This window comes from Pyxicephalus adspersus, chromosome 5, assembly GCF_032062135.1.
Source record: "Pyxicephalus adspersus chromosome 5, UCB_Pads_2.0, whole genome shotgun sequence".
NCBI classification, from domain to species: Eukaryota; Metazoa; Chordata; class Amphibia; order Anura; family Pyxicephalidae; genus Pyxicephalus; species Pyxicephalus adspersus.
The window spans coordinates 97,596,554-97,614,748 of NC_092862.1; the positions used below are offsets into that span (position 1 = coordinate 97,596,554).

An 18,195-nucleotide genomic window follows, 5' to 3' on the forward strand; every position below is an offset into this window, starting at 1 on the left:
TGTTAGTTTTTTGTGTCCCTCAGTGAGCTCACTGGGTCTTTTAGCAAACCCTTCCTTTAGCACCGACTCTATTTATGTGTAGGTCAAAAGAAAAACTACCACAAAACTAGTTTGTTTCAGAGAAACAAAAATCAGATTTCTTAACAATTGTTCTTACAATGTTCCGAAACATGGGCAGCAAGAGCATTATATATTCCTTTTTTATTTCTTTTTTTTTTTGTTTTACAGGGCTAGGTCTATAGGCAAACTTAGTAAAGTTTCAGAGTTGATTTAAAATGTTGGGAACTAAATGTAAATATATTTAAATCTATAGGAACTTTTACATTTTTCTAATGCATATTTGTGCATTTGTGCATGTGCTGTATATATTTAGATTTTTTGTATCATATTTTAATATATAGTCACATATTTAGAGGGCCCAGTTTTATTTAATTTCTGCATATCAATTTTCCTTATACCAGGTAGTTCATTCTCTGTTTTCTCCATTTTTACTCATTCCTCATTCCAAAAAAAAAGCACAATGAAAGTCTTATACCTTATAGTCTAAAATAATGTAGGATGGTCTCAATGACTGCATAAATAGTGAAATCATAAAATACATGAGAATTTTCTAAAGTTATAATCAGCCATCATCCCCCTTAAAAATATTACTGACAAATTTTAGCTTCCTGACATTTACACTCCCAGTATTTTCATGCAATTAAAGCGTACCTAAACTCAGAAATTTCACTATACATAAAAGGGTAGACAACCCTTTTATGTAAGGTAAAAATTTTATTTGTTTGTGTTTTTTTTTAAGTGCAACACCGTTTTTTTAAAAAAAAAACAAATTCTCGATTGCTTAGGCGATCGAGAATAAATGGAAGCGCAAAGCCTCCCGGGATACCAATGTCATGCATCCCAGGAGGCTCTTGGGTGCTCTTTCTGCACATGCCCGAATATCTCAGACATGCGCAGAAGAAGCCTTTTCATGAAAAGAGAAACATTTGCCGATCTCACGCATTCACAGTAAGATGGACAGTAAGTTTTTTGTCCAACCTACGTCACCAAATCTCTAGCCTGCATCGGGCGACGCAGGAAGAAGAACCAACGCCCGGTGCGCCGGGTCGGAGATGGATATCGGGATGATGCAGGACTCGATGGAGGACACTTCCGGACCGATCGACATCGCTGTGGGATTGAAGGTAAGTGTATTTTTTTTTTTTGGTTTTAGGCACTTTTGAGTTTTGTTTCTCTTTAAAATGTAGAATTGTCTCATTCACTGAACACATTCTGCAAGTACTATAAGAATTTTAAAAGGGAACTGTACATGGTGTAGACCAATGCATGTTTCTGCTGTTTTGCTCTTACTTAAAGGAGTAGTTTATGATAACAATTTCTGCCCTGTATTCTGAAATTCAGTTCACATTTTGTAAAGTGATTGCTGATAAATTTAGGTTTAATGGCCATATCTAACTGATTTAGGATTTTGAACAAAGGAATTACATATTCCTTATACAAATATACATCAGCCCCAGGTCACAGGGTTTGATCCTTATTTGACTTAAGAGATTGTGGAGTTACTTTGGCAACCAAGGGAGCAGAAATGTGAACAGTATCCTTTCTGAAATTTAATATTTGCTATAGAACCATAATACTATATAATTGTTCCTTGTGACTTGAAAATGATCACATTACATGGAAAAAAAGTGGCTCATTAATTTTACATGCTGTTTAATTCATTTAGCAGTAAATAATATTTGCCTGGAACAGTAATGCACTGTGCAGACCAAATCTCTGAGGAATCCCCACTATGTATCTGACACATGTTAATAAGAAATTTCTCAGTATTCACCTGGTGTTTATCTACAACCAGGATATTACAGTCCCAAATCAGTTTTGTCAAAACAAATTTAAGCTCTTAACACATCTTCTAGGATTCTGTGGACCTGCATGTCTGTTCACTATTGAGCTTGTCCAGGAAATATACCAGATGTTCTTAGCGTTACTTGTTCCTGCGTCCAACAAACTCTCCAACAAAAACTTGTCTGCTCCAACCATTCATAGGAACTGCCCCATTTACTCCATTTAAATGCCAACTTCTCAGCTATGCGTCAAAACTTTCTTTAGTGTGAGTTTTTCTTCCTAAAAAAATCTGTCAATTGTATTCTAATATAATAAAAATATTTAAAGTGTTGAAATACAATCAAATAATTATACATTCATTTTAAAATACTGAGCTCATGCTACCCACTCTTCTATATCCCATGGCTAGGTGGGTACAAGACAACAGACAGACTGAATGCCCCTGATTCATCAAGCAAAATCGGATTATCGGTCGCGCATTCGTATTAGCGATCCGGAATCGTGCGCGATCGCGCTATTCAACAACCGGAAAAGCTCGCGCACGGCCCGGACCGCGGTAATCCGCGATCGCGGGTCGCGCGTATTATCGCGCTTCCAGCGATCGCGGATTTCAATGATGAATCAGGGGCACTAACTTAGACTTTCTCTCAGAAACACAGAGGAGATGTTTACACATACCCGGTCCCCATGGATTCAGAATGTCCTAAAATTTCCAGAGCTAAGGTCCTTGTGCCTCTACCATTCTACCTAGGGTCTTGACCCATTGCCCTATATCCATGGGATATCACTGAGAGTGGTAATGTAGGTCCTCTAGATCTGCTATTCCTTCTGATGTGGGTCCTTAGATAGACCCTTCATTCTGCATTTGGTACATACTGTCTTTTCCCCTTTACTGATGCCCTTTTCTACTCTCGTTTTACTCCCTTTCTCCCTAAAAACACCACTTTCGTTCCCACATTACTTCCACGTACCCCTCCTATACCCTGCCTTTACTGTACATGCTAGACATTCCACATGGCCCCTGAGTTCCCTAAAAGGAAACACGGGGTAAATCATAATTTTATGTACACTTTAAACCTTGTAAGTGCTTACGTAACTCTGTAAGTGGCTCTCACTAAAGCTGGCGAAGTTGATTTTCCCAGTCCAGAGCCTTTGAGAACATTAAACTGCAAGCTGAATCATAGTAAAAAAAAATGTTTTTTTCTGCTTAAAATAATTAGCTATTTGAAGTGAAAATATGGACAAACGTTTATTTAATTACCTACTATGTGTGTAATCAAATTAAATTGTGGTTTTGTTGGGATGTAAAGTTATCCATCCTGATTAACATTTTAGACAGTCAAGTAAACAATTAAGTAAAACTTATACTGAGTGACATTTTGTTGAAAAAAAGGCTCAAAAGAATCCATGAATCGTTCTTTAGGAATTCTGCTCTGCTTTAAACTGTCTAGCAAGAAAAAATTTATTCGGTTTTGTGTTTGGTAATGTTTCCTCAGCTTCCAGGCTTATAGACAAATTAGGAAAAAAAGAAGATTTTGATATTTATAACTAACACATAGACCACCAATTCCTATTTAGAGATATTGGGAGGCACATAGAAGGTAAATTGCTAAGTTTAAGAATCTTTGCTCAAAAAGTGTTTGGATATTCATTCCAGTTATCTGATGGAAAGCACATTCCTGTTCATATAGACTACCAAGTCATGTATGAATAATTTTCATATAATACAATAATTACATCTTAAGTATATATATACTTCTTATATCTTACCTGCTTTTGTGGTGACTTTTAGAAGGTAACCATCCAGGTCTATATGAAACTGAGGTGTCTCATAGGGCAATGATATTCTTGTTCCATTCCATTTAACTGTAAGATGCTGTTGAAGACTAATAATGCTGCCTCCCATTACTAACTCCACCGTTTTTGTCCATGAGAACGAGTGTGTTCGACGAGCGTCATTTTTTACTATAACTTCAAAAGGCGAGGTAGAAGATGAACAATCTTTGGTCAAGATATACTGACAGGTTCCTTGAAAATTGAATGTTCGTCCATCAAAAGTGTTATAATGGGGGTCTCCAAATACAGTACAAACACCAGGTTCTGTATTTAAATATAAATTAGAGTTAATCTGCAAAGTGTTTTGTATAACATGTATAACAGCAGCATTTTAGATTATAAAACTTTTCAGCACAAATATAAATTAAAAGTAATTCTCTTTGTTGTGGTCTAAATAAAAACTCATTTTCATAATCTACACAAGAATATTTGCTTTGACAAATATTTTTTGGAAAAAATAGCCAGCCAATTCTTTTGTTGAGTAGCTTGGCATCAATATTATGGGAATGTTAGGACTTATTATAGGACTGAAAACAAATTGTGCATTATGTAAATTTGCATAACAGAATAACAAAGAAAATGGCTATTCGGCATGATAAGCCCAGTCCAACAACCCAGTTCTATATCTAGCTTGTCTGTGTTAATATCTACTGAAACATATAAACTGTACAAAATTACAAAAGATAACTGAGAAAAAAAACACCCTGGTAGAACCTGAACCTGCAACATATATAGATAATATCTAAATCAAATGTGATGTTAGTTTAAATGATTATATTTATTATAACAATTATCATTTTTAATGCCTTGTTTGGTTATTTTTGGGAATATAAGGTCTATATTCACAGTATGTTTGATTGGCAGAACTGGTCTCATCAAAAATTGCATTTTAGAGAATCCAAATTGCTGACCTGCGTGTGGTTGCAAAACTGTTCAAAGGATAATATAAAAGAAATAGCAAACAACAATATGTAAGTTACCGATCCATCTAAAAGAACAAATGTGATCACTAATAATAAAGAGAACATTTCCATGTTCCCATGTAGCACTGACCCATGGAATTGCTATGGTGAATACCGCTGCTGTATATATGAGAAATTCAGATACCTTATTTTCATTTAGTTATTGTTCATTTCACCAATAATAAAGCTACCAATCTTATGCCTAGATATAACAACAACAACATCTTAGTGCTAAAAGTTGAGGATCCATATGCAATAGATAAGTATCAAGTAATGAGTACAAGGTAAGATTCCAGAGGCACAATGAATAAAAAGTAAAAATTAACTTACTCACTTTCAGTGCAAATAGGACAGCAGCCTTTTCTATTCAGCATTTTGCCCTGTAACACACAAGAAACAAGAAGCATGTGATTCAGGAAACAAGTTACAAATAATTTTCTTTGGCTGGTAATACTTTTAAAAAGGTATGATTTCAATGGTTCTGGCTTCCAATTGTAACCAAATCAAAATTCACCCTGATTTTTTTTTTCTGGTATTAAATATTATTTTACGATTGTGAAAGCATACATACATTGCTAGATATATGTAATTAGGTCATACTTGATTACTATGGCTGTGTGGCTACATACCATGAAAATAACTAAAGCTATCTAATTATTAGGTCCAGTTAAAAAATAGAAGAGCCTTCAAAATAAAGACATGAAACTAAAGCAGGTATACTCCTGTTACAATGTTAAACAAATATGTTGCATAGTTTGCAAGCTCAGAAATAAGACCACACTAGTTATAAGATAACTATAAAAGATAACTATAACCACATTGTAAACATACAGAAGCTCATAACTAAAAGAAATCTTATGTTTTTAAACACCTTAGCATATTTTATAATTATAACTTTACTATTAAACCTCTCGTCTAAATAAGGCTGTTTCTGCTTTAATGGCAAATAATTTACTTTTTTTGTTCAACATATTTGCATGAGAATGTGGATAGCTTAAAGTAACATAACTGTCTGTATAAATATATTCCTGATATGTGGCAATATACAGCAACAATATTATTCTTCTGGAAAGCTTTTTATCATAAATTAAATCATTAAGCTCAAGTTATTAACTTCAACTAAGCTGAAATAATATGTATTTGCTTATAGATTGTAATTACATCTGTACATGGGGATAGATATTTTTCCTAATATATTCCAAATGTACACCCTGGTTAGCAATGCCACAAGAGGTTGTACCTTCTGTTTTTCTGTTACCAGTTTACCAGTACAGGACCCGATTCATAATAACCTGTACATAAAACAGTAACTATAATATATAACGAATAAAAAATGCATGTAAAAAATAGAAATTGACAATGATCATGGTTCGGTAATCATAGACATAACTGAAAGTTGAATAATATTTCCACTTTTTAATTGTTTTTGATAAGTATATTAAACAAAAGTGAATATAACAACTACCATTAGTATGTATCCATTTTTTGAGTCTTTGGATAGATTGGATAGATTTAACTTCACTTCCTGCACCAAAGGCACAACTGGGAATGAAAGTAAAACTATTTAAAGAGAGGAAAAGTGTGACGACTACCATTAGAAAAGGTGTTTTCATTGGAAGACTTCCATTCAAATATTGTTCTGATGAGAACTTCCAGAACTGTAATATTATCCATCCTTTAATGGTAACCAGAATAAATATAGCACAGGGGTGGGTTGTGATGTTTGCCATTATGTGATTGGACATTGTCCACTTTCCAAGTAAATACATTTCTCAATTTAGCAAATACCTAGCAGTGATGTGTTTAAAATTTCCTAATTCTATCCAGAACAAAAAGAATAATTGGCTTTTGATACACAGAAATGTCTGATAGAATTTAAAAATTTGTCCTAAAATTCAGACAATTATCCAATTTATGTTAGATAACCACAGTTCAGAAAGACTGTATATGCTGTAGCTCCGTTCCAGGTTTGCTGCAGGTTCACCCATGAAAGTGTATCTTCTCAAGTCTCCAAAAAGGAAGGTAGCCATTATTATATCACATTTGCTACAAATGCTAGTCAATAGGCAGAAACCCCAAGGAACACAAATAGTGATATAATCCAATTTTTCCCTAGCAAAGTCTTTAGAGTCTTTCTAATCAGACCGCATTTCAGTCTTTTCAGTTTTATGAGCCTTTCAGTTTTATGTCTGAAAATATTTCAGGCAAGACTAATTAGGCTTTTGTTTGGTTGTGCAACAGAAACAGCTGTTGTGTTTTTTTGTGCCTCATTTGGCACCAATTTTAAAAAGGCAACTTTTGATTTGTAATAATGTACAGATGTGTATGAAATGAAATGCTTTTCTACATCACAACTTCAAGAAAGTTTGGCTGCATTAATAGCCATCCAAAAGACTTAGCTGTAAAAACCCGATGGATCAACTTAATAGTCATTTAGAACCTGCTGTTTAAACCCTGTGTTTATTTAATTTTTATTTTTTTCTTTAAGACAATGTATTTTAGTCGATGACTAACAAGTGATAACATTTAATACTTTCTGTGAATGTTTCCAATCAGCCCACATTGCTTTATGAGAGTTCTATTATAAATCAGAAGTGGTTGGGGAAAAACTATATGTAAATTTGCTATTAATGGACACAAAAAAATCCTTTGTGTGTCTTCAATGAGCTCAGTGGAATCTAGTTAAATCAGTTACCTTTCTGCTTTTAGTATATTTTATTATTCTGACCTCAGTATAGAACAGACATTTAAAAAAAAATGGGAAAAGACGCAATTATCAACTTTACAACTAGCAAAGCATGAAACATATGTTACTGAGAAGTAGACAAATTCCTTTTGTGTTGAAGATTCTAAATAAAAAGTCTGCATTGGGAACAGAACATAAATGGGCCCCTTTTCTTTTGGTATGGATACCTGAAAAAAGGGCAAGCTACACCTAAAGCTGATGCATCACAAACCACCTTTTTTTAGCTCTAGTGCAACTAGTATTATTAGGAATATATATTATCTGAACAGGAGCTGCGCTGTTACAAACAAAATAAATTGTAACATTATACTACAAATGACGCAGCTCCTGTGTGCATGCATCAATTCCCGGCGGCGAGCTATGCCAGGGTTGTACACTGAGCTGGGCATGTGCAGTTCAGTGTTAATTCAACAAAATATTGCAAACAGGCACAAGTAAGTTTGTTTGCAATAAAGAGCCTGCCTTGTCACACTTTGTATGTTTAGCTTCACTCTGGACAAACTTCCTCTCCTTATCATATCCTTGATGAACTTGTTTCTCAGTTTCTCACTAATATTTGTCATCAGCTCTCCTCTGCCACTGCCGACAGCACAATAAATCAAAAACCTTGGTTTGTTTCTATTGTGTGAGCCGTCACTGCTTTGTGTAGGTTTACCAGAAATCTGTGTAAAAAAAAAAAAGGATTTTTCAGCTTACAGCTTTACCTCTCACACACTGGGCCTGATTAAAGAAAACTCTCCAAGGCTGGAGGATACACTTTCATCAGTGAAGCTGGATGATCCAGCAAACCTGGAATGGATTTCTTAAACATCATTTGCTATTTGTTAGCAAATGTTTTAAATCCTAGACCAGATCCATTTCAGGTTTGCTGGATCACCCTGGTTCACTGATTAAAGTGAATCTTCTCCAGCCTTGGAAAGCTTTAATAAATCAGGCCCACTGTATCAGCAAATAGGCATTCCTGCATGGACTAAATAACTGACAGTATATAAAAGTTAATATTTTAAGGGGAAGCGCTATGACAGCACAGATGAGGAGGACTAGGCTGGAGTCCATCAGAGAGAAAGTGATGTGGGCTCAAGATACCTGCTGCAGCTTCTAATTCTTGTTGTGTGGGAGTCACAGTGTTCAGGGCAATGGGGCTAATTACTTTCAAGACAAGAAAACAGCTATTAGAAGCTATTAAAGAAGCTATTATCTGCAGCTAAAAATAATGATAATAGAAATAAAATTGATTAAAGCCTCTTACAACTAGAAACACCACTGATATGATATGAATACATAAATGACAAGGAAACCTAATACATGCTATCATCACACTATTTATCACTGTAAAATAACTATTCAGTGGAGATAAAAACAGAATAAAGTTGATTATTAGAAATGACTGTAAATTATTGAGCACAAAGTTACGTCAAGTCATTTAAATGAATGGACTAATGAAATGAACCAGGAATATGGGAATACTTACTTGGGGGCAGCTGTGGACTGGAATGCATTGTTTCTTGCGACACTCTGTCTTGCCTTTCACACAAGAACAGATGGTGCAGTTGACAGAGGACCACATCTCTCCATCCTGCAGAAAAGCCAAAAAAATGCAGCCATCAGCTGTGGCTTTCAACAGCAAGAGATCCCAGTAATGTATCAAACTACAGGAGAAAAATAATCATTTCTTTCCCAGTGGGCTTGTATCAGTGTATAAAATAAATTATGAGTTATGAAAAAAACATCTTTAAGGGTTTTGAATGAAGAAAAACAATAGCTCAACTCAATGATGTGTTCCTAAATGCTTCTAGCACAGAACAATGTCTACCAGACATGAGTCTGGTTTATAGCAAACCAAATGGGTTAAGCAAAAGGTTTGCTGTAATACATTCATGCATACATACATTCATGAACAGGGCCTGGATTACCTTTAGAAAACATACATCAGAAATAAAAAGATAGCAGTTTTGCCTAAGGAAATTATTCAAGTTCTCCGGGGGTTACCTGGGAACAATCAGTAGCCAAAAATGCCTGTACCAAATGCCTCTTTGTAATAGGCTTCTATACATTTTATATACTTGTTAACTATTGTGACCTTATTTTGACTTTGCCTAACTAGACCTACAGTGAAACCATGCCATATTACCAACAATATCACAAATTATAACTGCCACTAGGCATGCACCTAACTTTCATGCCTTTAGCAGGTCAGTTTCCTATTATATAGTATCAATGCCAGCTGCCATGTTACTAATGTAACAACTTCCCTTCTGTAGAGCCATTAAAAAATTGCATTGCTTATAAAAATGTACCAAAACACAAAATGATAATGCTCTGCAATGATTATAGTTTAATATATTAAAATGTTATAGTTTACTGTATACCTTAAGGCAAAGTTTTATTATACAGAGACCTAGACCTAAACTTCAATAGTGACAATCTTTTTTAGAATATCCAGAAATAGTTTATTTAGTACCTAAAGGTAAGTTTTGAGCTTCCTATCTGCGAGTCTAAAGCATAAGATTTTCTCTAATTGCTTCTCTTAACTGAATTGCAGTGAGAATGATCATGTAGCCACTTTGCTGCTCACTTCTACCTGGAAAGAAAGGTGAACCTTACAAGGATCTTGGTTCTTCCCAATTAATTCCGATTTGTGGTTTCTGAATTTCCATGGTTTTGTCCTTTCATTGCAATGCTCATTGCAATGCTCTTTGCTACCTTCACCCCTTGTCTTCACCTTCTTGTCTTGATGAAACGTTACATTTATATCTTTGCTTTTCAGCACCCAGGCAAAAAACATTTTCAGAAGGAGAAATCAGCACCTTCAGCCTTTATATTTCTCTTAATAAAAATGTATATAATAATGTTTTACAGTGTTTACCCTGAATATTTTGTTTCCCGACTTGCAGACCTTGACTTCTTCAGCAGGCACATAGGAGACACACTCATCACAGCATTGTTCTTGCCCATTTTTGCATGTTCCAGCTGGAGAACACTTTTTTCTACATACTACAGTTGAGTCCTAGAGTTTGCACATAATTAAAAGAAATTATAACAATTAAGGACAAATATTCAGAAGAAAAGTGTTGGGATTATATTTGGGTAATGGCCTTCTAGAATAATTTATGGCCTATATATATTAAATGGCTATATCACCATTTAAGGATTTTTTTTTATTTTATAAGCAAAAAATTAACAAAGACATTGCAGTTTTTTGTGTTGTCTCCATTGTTGGATTGATGGTGCGTTAGGAAGGGTAGCGAATGGTGTTCTATAATGCTCATATAGTGTTGCCAATTAAACAAATATCATGAGCAAAGCATAAGATAGTAAAAGAGGTGTGCTTAAAGAATAACTACCGTTTTGTTGCTTGGCTTCCATATTTTTAAGAATTGTGAGAAACCAAAATAAATATAATGCCTTACTTTTCAGAACAGGCCAGTCTGTATAGGTACATGTCCTGTTTCCCTTTTTAAACACCAAATACACATGTTCTTCACTGCACAGTTATTGTTTTTTAGGATCACAGTTTACCAGCATTAATTTTCTTGACATTTTTGACTGACAGTGCCATTTCATTTTCTTTTTTCACTTTCAGTCCCATCATAAAATATAAGTATTAGGTGACATAATAAAATCACAATTATAATAATTTACTAAACCCACTAATCAGATGTCATTCACAGGTTCAGCATGTGTCTAGCCTTTTGTGTATCTAGACAAATGAGAGATGTGAGAAAGGGATCTAGAGGAAAAGCTCATATTTGGTTGCAGGTGCTTTACTTACCCTGCAGGTGCATGTTGTGCAGCTGTCATACATAAAACTGGAATGATTGTCGTAGACATCACTTCGAAAAAGGCAGCTGCCAGAAGGGAGGTCAAACACTTTTCTTTGGCCTGAAAAAGTTAAAAAATATTAAAATTAGTTAGAAAAATGTTCACTATTAAATGAAGACCAAAACATTAGCAATGTGGATTAAGGTGCCAATTGAAGGGTAAACGGGACCTACACTACTATCAGTACTGAAAGTGCTGCATTTTAAAGGGAAACTATGAGCAAATAAATATATGCAATAACTTATTTTACCTGGTGCTGCCTAAACCTGACCCAAATGTGTAATTGACCTGAACCGCATATACAGGATAGTGACTCACTAGTTACTGAAAGCAGGGCCAAGTTAACAACCCAGGAGCTTGCACCTTCAAAGTTACACTGTCATTGGAGAAGTATGGGGGCTTTCATTGATGGCGCCTTTCTTGAAATTCTATATTTGTCCTGAGTCAGGATTAAAACCAAAACATTATCATGACAGCCATGAAAATAGCAGTTTAACATTGGTAGCTTCCAGAATCAGTCCTTACAGGTTCCCTTAACAGTAAATAGTAAAGGCAGCTTTGACATGATGGTTTTCCTGTAGCCTCTTTGCTTTCCTGTAATCCCCCTATAATGCAGCCTCTTTGAACCAGTGTTTTGTGGAACCCTGGGGTTCTTTCAGTGTTTGTAAGGGGAACCCTTACCTTGCACTAAATTACCTCCCCACTAATGATGCCTGCATAGTTCTAGGTTCAATAGGAATAGCAGGTCTTATAATGACCATTAAGGTTCTGCTTGCAGGATTCAAGGCAATGATCTTGTCCAAATAAACAATTTACCCATGTTGAGCATATGCTACTGATACTTGTATGATTTAAAGAACAGTTTTTTTAGATAGGTTTCACATTTCTGAAAATTTTGAGAAGGCCTATAAATAAAATGCTTTATTTTCAGAACTGGCAAGTTTGTATAGGTCCAAGTTCCATGTTCACATATCACAGTCTTATATTTCGTTATTAAGTTCCTTCTTGTCACAAATAAGACATAGGGAGACAGAGTTGGTTTTATGTTGCATTTTAATACTAAGCAACTAGATGAATTAGTGAGCATAATGTCTGAGATGAGACAAACTCAAAACAAGATCCATGCAGGCTGCCTAGTTCTGCAATGGTTTGGTCCAAAATAGAGGTAATGCATCGTAATTATCAAAATAATCCAAACGTTTTAACCTTGTCATGTTTCCAATTTACAAAATTGCAAAAAAGAACCCGGAAAATAAAAATGAAAGAAAAATAAAACATTATCTACATGAATTTGAATATGTACAGTTTGTGCCTGTAAATGCTAAATCAAGAGAATTGCGAGTTCAACCAAATCAAATAAACCAACATTTAAAAAAAACAACTATAGCACAAAGAAAGCAAAAATAGTGATAAACATAAAAAAATAAATGCTTGTACACAGCTCTGATAGAACCTCTGTTTCAAAACAAACTGAATTCAAACTGCACCTATTAAACCAAACCCATAAATCATATGAATTATTACAGATGTGCATGAGAGAGTGCCATTATTCAAGGTCAGACTGTGAGGTTCAAAGAACCTTTTTTTTTCCTTTCAAATGAAAAAAAGGCATAAAACAAATTGGCAATGATTTACTAAAAGAGTGAATAATATTTATTTACCAAAGTGAACATTCTCTATAGAAAGAAAAAGAATTTAGCCAATCATGTATTTGGATGATTAGATATTAAAGCCCCATGTTTTTTTTAACAATTTCATAACATGAGGCTTCAGCCTGTAAGTGTAATAATTGCCTGCATCATTGGGCCTGATTTATTAAAGCTGTCCAAGGATAGAGAGCATACACTTCCATCAGTAAAGCTGGGCGATCCAGCAAACCTGGAATGGATTTCTTATCATTTGCTATTTGTTAGCAAATGTTTTCAATCCTGGACCAGATCCATTTCAGGTTTGTTGGATAACCCAGATTCACTGATGAAAGTGTATCCTCTCCAGTCTTGAAGAGCTTAAATAAATCAGGCCCATTGAGTCTCACCTAGCATAGAGGCAAAGAAGAAAGAGAATGAGGAAGACTGGTAGTAGAAGAGTAGATCTGAGCTTTAAATAACATTAAAAACAATGCATGATTCTCCTAAACCATCTTTTACAAATGATAGGGGGAAATGCTTAATAATCTGTGTTTATAAAAAATAATAGTGAAGTGTTTCTATACAAACATTGTGTTTCAGGGGCACAATGGCAAGGGATTTATCAAGGCAACAAAGCTTTTTATTGCTGTCTGAATCCATTTTGGATACTTCTTCAGATGTGGTCCCCAACATAGGAATAAAGCAGAATCTCCCCATTGGAAACATCATTTAAAGTAGCAATAAGTAGCCACAAGTGTATGTTGCAAACAGATATCACCCTTTAAAACAGTGGAAAAAGGCAGCAAGGTGATGAAAATGGTGTGTGGAAAAAAAACGATAACTGCCCCCGTTGCCCCATCTGCACCAGAAAGAAAAATTAATGTGGGACGGTACAGGGGATCTACTGGAAATGCATAGGGATCAAGGGCTCTTCAAAAGTAAAGACAAGAGTTATTATTTTATTTTATTGAAAGTTCTGCTTTAACTATGTCTAATTATGGTTTAGTAACCTTTAAATAAACATATGTTAAAATTTGAAGGATAATGGTATTCAAAGTCAGATCTGGTAGACTTGACTACACTTTTTTCAAAATAAAGTTTCAACATTAAACTTAGAACAAGGAGACTCCTATCCATCCAAAGATACAGAAAATGTTGTTGCCCCTGTTTTGTTATCTTACTACGAATTCTAAAACTGTACAGAATGCAAATACAAGTCTGTTTCATGATATGTTATTTGTTTGTCTTAACGGCTTGTAAATTACAAGCTAAACACAAGGATAGGGGAGCCATGTTCATAAAACACACAGAGTATTTACAGGGATCAGATCTCATATGGATTATTTACTCTTATCACAAGGTCTGTTTGACATTGACTCCTAGACAGTAATCTTCAGTGATGTTAGTATCAATGTTTGTTTTTCTGGTCTGTGATCCAGTTTATTAATGGCATGTCACATTACTACAATACAAGTTAATTGGTAACACTAGATTAACATGATTATGGGATATTTATTTTTAGGAATCATTGTGAACAACCTAGCTTTTTTCAGTTAAGCTTTTGAGTAAATAAAATAAACACTCAAAAATAAAAGTTTTAAATTGGCCATGAATAAACAATGATACCATATAAAGTTCTTACTTAAGGTGCGTACACACTTCCAATTTTTATCGTTCCAATCGAACGACGAACGATCGATTGGGCAAAAAATCGTTCGTAAAAAAGTAACCAACGACGCCGACGAACGAGGAAAGTCGCTGGAAACGAACGACCGGACCGACGGATCGGATTGGACGACGATCGTTGAACATCGTTCGTGTGTACGGTCGTTCGTTGATCGTCCATGTTCAGAGCATGTGTGATCAACGAACGTCCGTTCACTTTCCTGTCGTGCACATAGTTCCTCTATCGCTCAAACGATCGTATCTATTGTGTGTACAATATCTACGAACGATCGTGTCGTTAACTCTGTGTGCAGAATCATTGCTATACGATCGTTCATATATATCGTGCATGAACGTTCGTCGTTCGTTTTCCAACGATAATAATTGGAAGTGTGTACGTAGCTTTAGAGTCACAGTCTATAAAACCTTCCTAAAAGATACTGCTATAAAAAGGGAAATGTTGCACAGCAGGTATACTGTCATTCAGAGCTACAAATAGCTTGTGTTTATATTCTATTGCTGCCTAATGAGCATTTTAACGGACAAATATGTAGTTAAACGGTAGGGCGTATTTGGTGTATAATATAGACTATCCAATAATTTCTGATAATAAATCTCTTATAACAACATCATAATGGCAAGTTTGCCCAATGTATACTGAACAATAGGGTTGAATGGTAAGTGAACAGAAGATAATCTGAAGGTTTGCAAACATTCAGATCTGTATATGGCCAGTAAATGTTTCATTGATATATAGGGATGAGGTTCAGGAAATTTTCCACTGTGGGTTTCACTCAAGCTACTGTCTTGGCTCCTGGCTGCTTTCATCAATAGGGCCCTTTCATCAATGGGGAAAAAACTGCCGATCTCACGCATGCACAGTGATATCAGCAAAGTTTTTTTTACCAATCTATGTCATCCGATCTCCTGCCTGCACAGTGAAAGATTGGGTGACGCAAGAAGAAGAACGCGGAAGAAGAGAGAAGATATCGGCGCTTAGCGCTCCCTTTGCGCCGGGCCAAAGACAGATACCAGGACGACTCAGGACCCGATGGAAGAAACCTCCCGATGGATAGACTGATCTGCGGGATTGAGGGTAAGAGTGTTTTTTTTTGTTTTGGGTTTACTTCCGCTTTAATCATTCTTTTTTCCAATGAAAACTCAATGCAATCGAATATTTCCCTGTAGAACATCTCAGTAATTAACCATCCACTGCTAAATTTCTCTACATTTTGCAGAATTTGCTTTCTCCTTTTCCTGTTATCCAGTTTTAAAAAAGAGCAACAGGTTTTGTTTCTTGGTGAACAGGATTGGAGAAGTGGAGAAGAGATATATCATAATTTACTATTCTGGTGTTTAGAAGCTCCTTTCCCTTGAAAAGAGTACTAATCGCTGATTTTTAAAGTGGCAATATACAGCCCTAAATGTACATTGCAACTGCATATCACCCTCATTAAAAGGGCAATAGGCAGCAAAAGTGATGAAAAAAACACCACTGTTTTCTATTGTTCCTTATAGCATTCTCCATTTTCAATTGATGATAAAACATTTTCATGTATGTAGCGTTAAACATGAAACAAGACCATGTGCTGGGTTGGGATTGTGTTGGTTTTAGATTGCTGCTCTGGGATTGTATTGGTTTTGAATGGTTTAGTGGGGATAAAATGTAAAAAATATATGTATATATTTTAACATAAAGACCAAGAAAATTCAGACAACAAAATGCAGATTTTGCTTATCACAATCAATCAGTAAATATCTTATGGGAATTTTTCTTTTCGTTTATGTACGAGAGGCATTATAACTTTGTGTGGCCATACATGAACCTTTAGTTCCATGCAGGCATATGAAAAAAATATCAAAATATGATCACTCACCTATGCATTTTGGGCAACACTGTCCAGTAGGAACATGACTGAGATGCTGGGGGCATGACAGAATAGGGCAGACCTCCTTTATGCATTGTGTCCTGCCTCCCTAAAGGAAAATAGGTGTTGTTAGAAAAATAAATATTGTACGCCTACCTGATTGTCCAACTTAGCAACAAGTCGTTAGATGAAAAAAATCTATCAACATGGCTACCCTCCCATAATCATACATTAAAATTATATTTCTTAATTTTAACTGATAGACAATAAAACCAAATCCAATCTGATTTTACTTATCTGCACCTAAAAAACCTGGTGGCCCTGCAAGTAACCGTTATATATAATATTATTATTATATAAACATTACCCTGAAATTTCCACAGAATTACTGGAGATTACAGTCTTGGAGTCACAGTCAACATTTTGTGATATGTTATGATTTTTAATGTTGTAGCAACATATAAATCATATGTTGATTAGGCAATGTGAGAATATATTACCATAGTGTTTAAGGCAATTACATAAAATGAAGTCAAAAATTTGGAGATTAAATTCATAAATTCATATTGTCATAAAAGTTTACATGAACACTATGCAAAATAATTTCATCCCTGTTAAAAAACAGATTTAATATTAATATGTTTTACTACACACTTCATTCACAAAGTTTCTTTTAAGCAGAATTGTATCTACAAGATGAATAGTAGACTTTGGTTTTTTACTGACCTATAGCAATTATTTATATAGCAAGCACAGTACAAACCTCTAGGGACACTAAATGAATGTCGATATAACACAATGAGAGACATGTATGAAATAAATTAGTGAAAATATTACTCGAACAAGAATTTATGAACCATGTTTGATTTTACTAATGCTATTGTAACTCTAGTTATTCTCAACCAAGGTTCCTCCAGAGTTGGCTAGAGGTTCCTGGAACTGTGGCTGAATCACCTCCCATTTGATGCCTACAAAGTTCTAGGGCCTACTCTACTTGGTAAAACCACCTCCATGACTCTGATGATGTTTTTAGTTTTCTATAAAGGTGGTTGCTGGCTACGACTGTAAGAGGTATTCTTTTTACTGTCCACTAATTTATTGATCCCCAATACATTTGTTTTAGCAGGACTTCCCAAAGACCTGAAAATATTTCAAGGGGTCCCTAGGGGTAAAAAGGTTTAGAAATGCTGCTCTAACCTATAGATTTACTTTTTATTTTATGCAAAAATAACTCAGCTAATAATTTGTACTGCACCTGCAGGATTAAGTGTGCACAGAAAGTATTACATACATATTTAAGTAAATCCAATAGAACCCAACTGTAACGAAAATCACAGCACAACTGACATACATTTAAAATATAGGTTAGAGGTAATTGACATTTCTGTACTATGAACTAGATATAACTTTTAAAATGAATAAATATAACAACACAAGCTTTAGGCTACTCAAAAATGTTTTTCTAGACTGTGTATTTGAGAAACATCATATAAAACGGTTTGCTATTTGAAACCGGCTGATGTTTTGCAAAGAAAGTTGGACTGAAGTTTAATCACACATTACACTGTTGTAGTGTGTGGTATGACATCATAAAGAATTCTATACTGAATTGTATGTTAACAAAAGTCTAGAATGGATAATGAGAAACACATGACAAGTTTCTAAATGTCACTAATTTAGAAGAGTTTGAACCTCAACCAAGGCTAGCAGGACTTCCACAACTACCTAAATGTAATACATGAAGTTTCGGCAAAGCCCTCATAAAGCTGTCATGAAACAACACTAAACTTTCATTGAAATGGTGAAAAATGAGGTGCGAAACT

General features: G+C 35.0%; 1 protein-coding gene across 1 annotated transcript in view; it reads right to left on the reverse strand.

The window, feature by feature from the left end:
* Positions 1 to 18,195, reverse strand: part of BMPER (BMP binding endothelial regulator) — a 129,113-nt gene that overhangs the window by 32,708 nt on the left and 78,210 nt on the right. Inside the window, exons 7-12 of the mRNA XM_072412224.1 lie at positions 16,382 to 16,481; positions 11,162 to 11,271; positions 10,256 to 10,396; positions 8,861 to 8,965; positions 4,978 to 5,023; positions 3,616 to 3,945 (exon numbers count right to left, since the gene is read on the reverse strand). Coding sequence (XP_072268325.1) covers positions 3,616 to 3,945; positions 4,978 to 5,023; positions 8,861 to 8,965; positions 10,256 to 10,396; positions 11,162 to 11,271; positions 16,382 to 16,481 — 832 coding nt within the window. The remainder of the gene's footprint in view (positions 1 to 3,615; positions 3,946 to 4,977; positions 5,024 to 8,860; positions 8,966 to 10,255; positions 10,397 to 11,161; positions 11,272 to 16,381; positions 16,482 to 18,195) is intronic.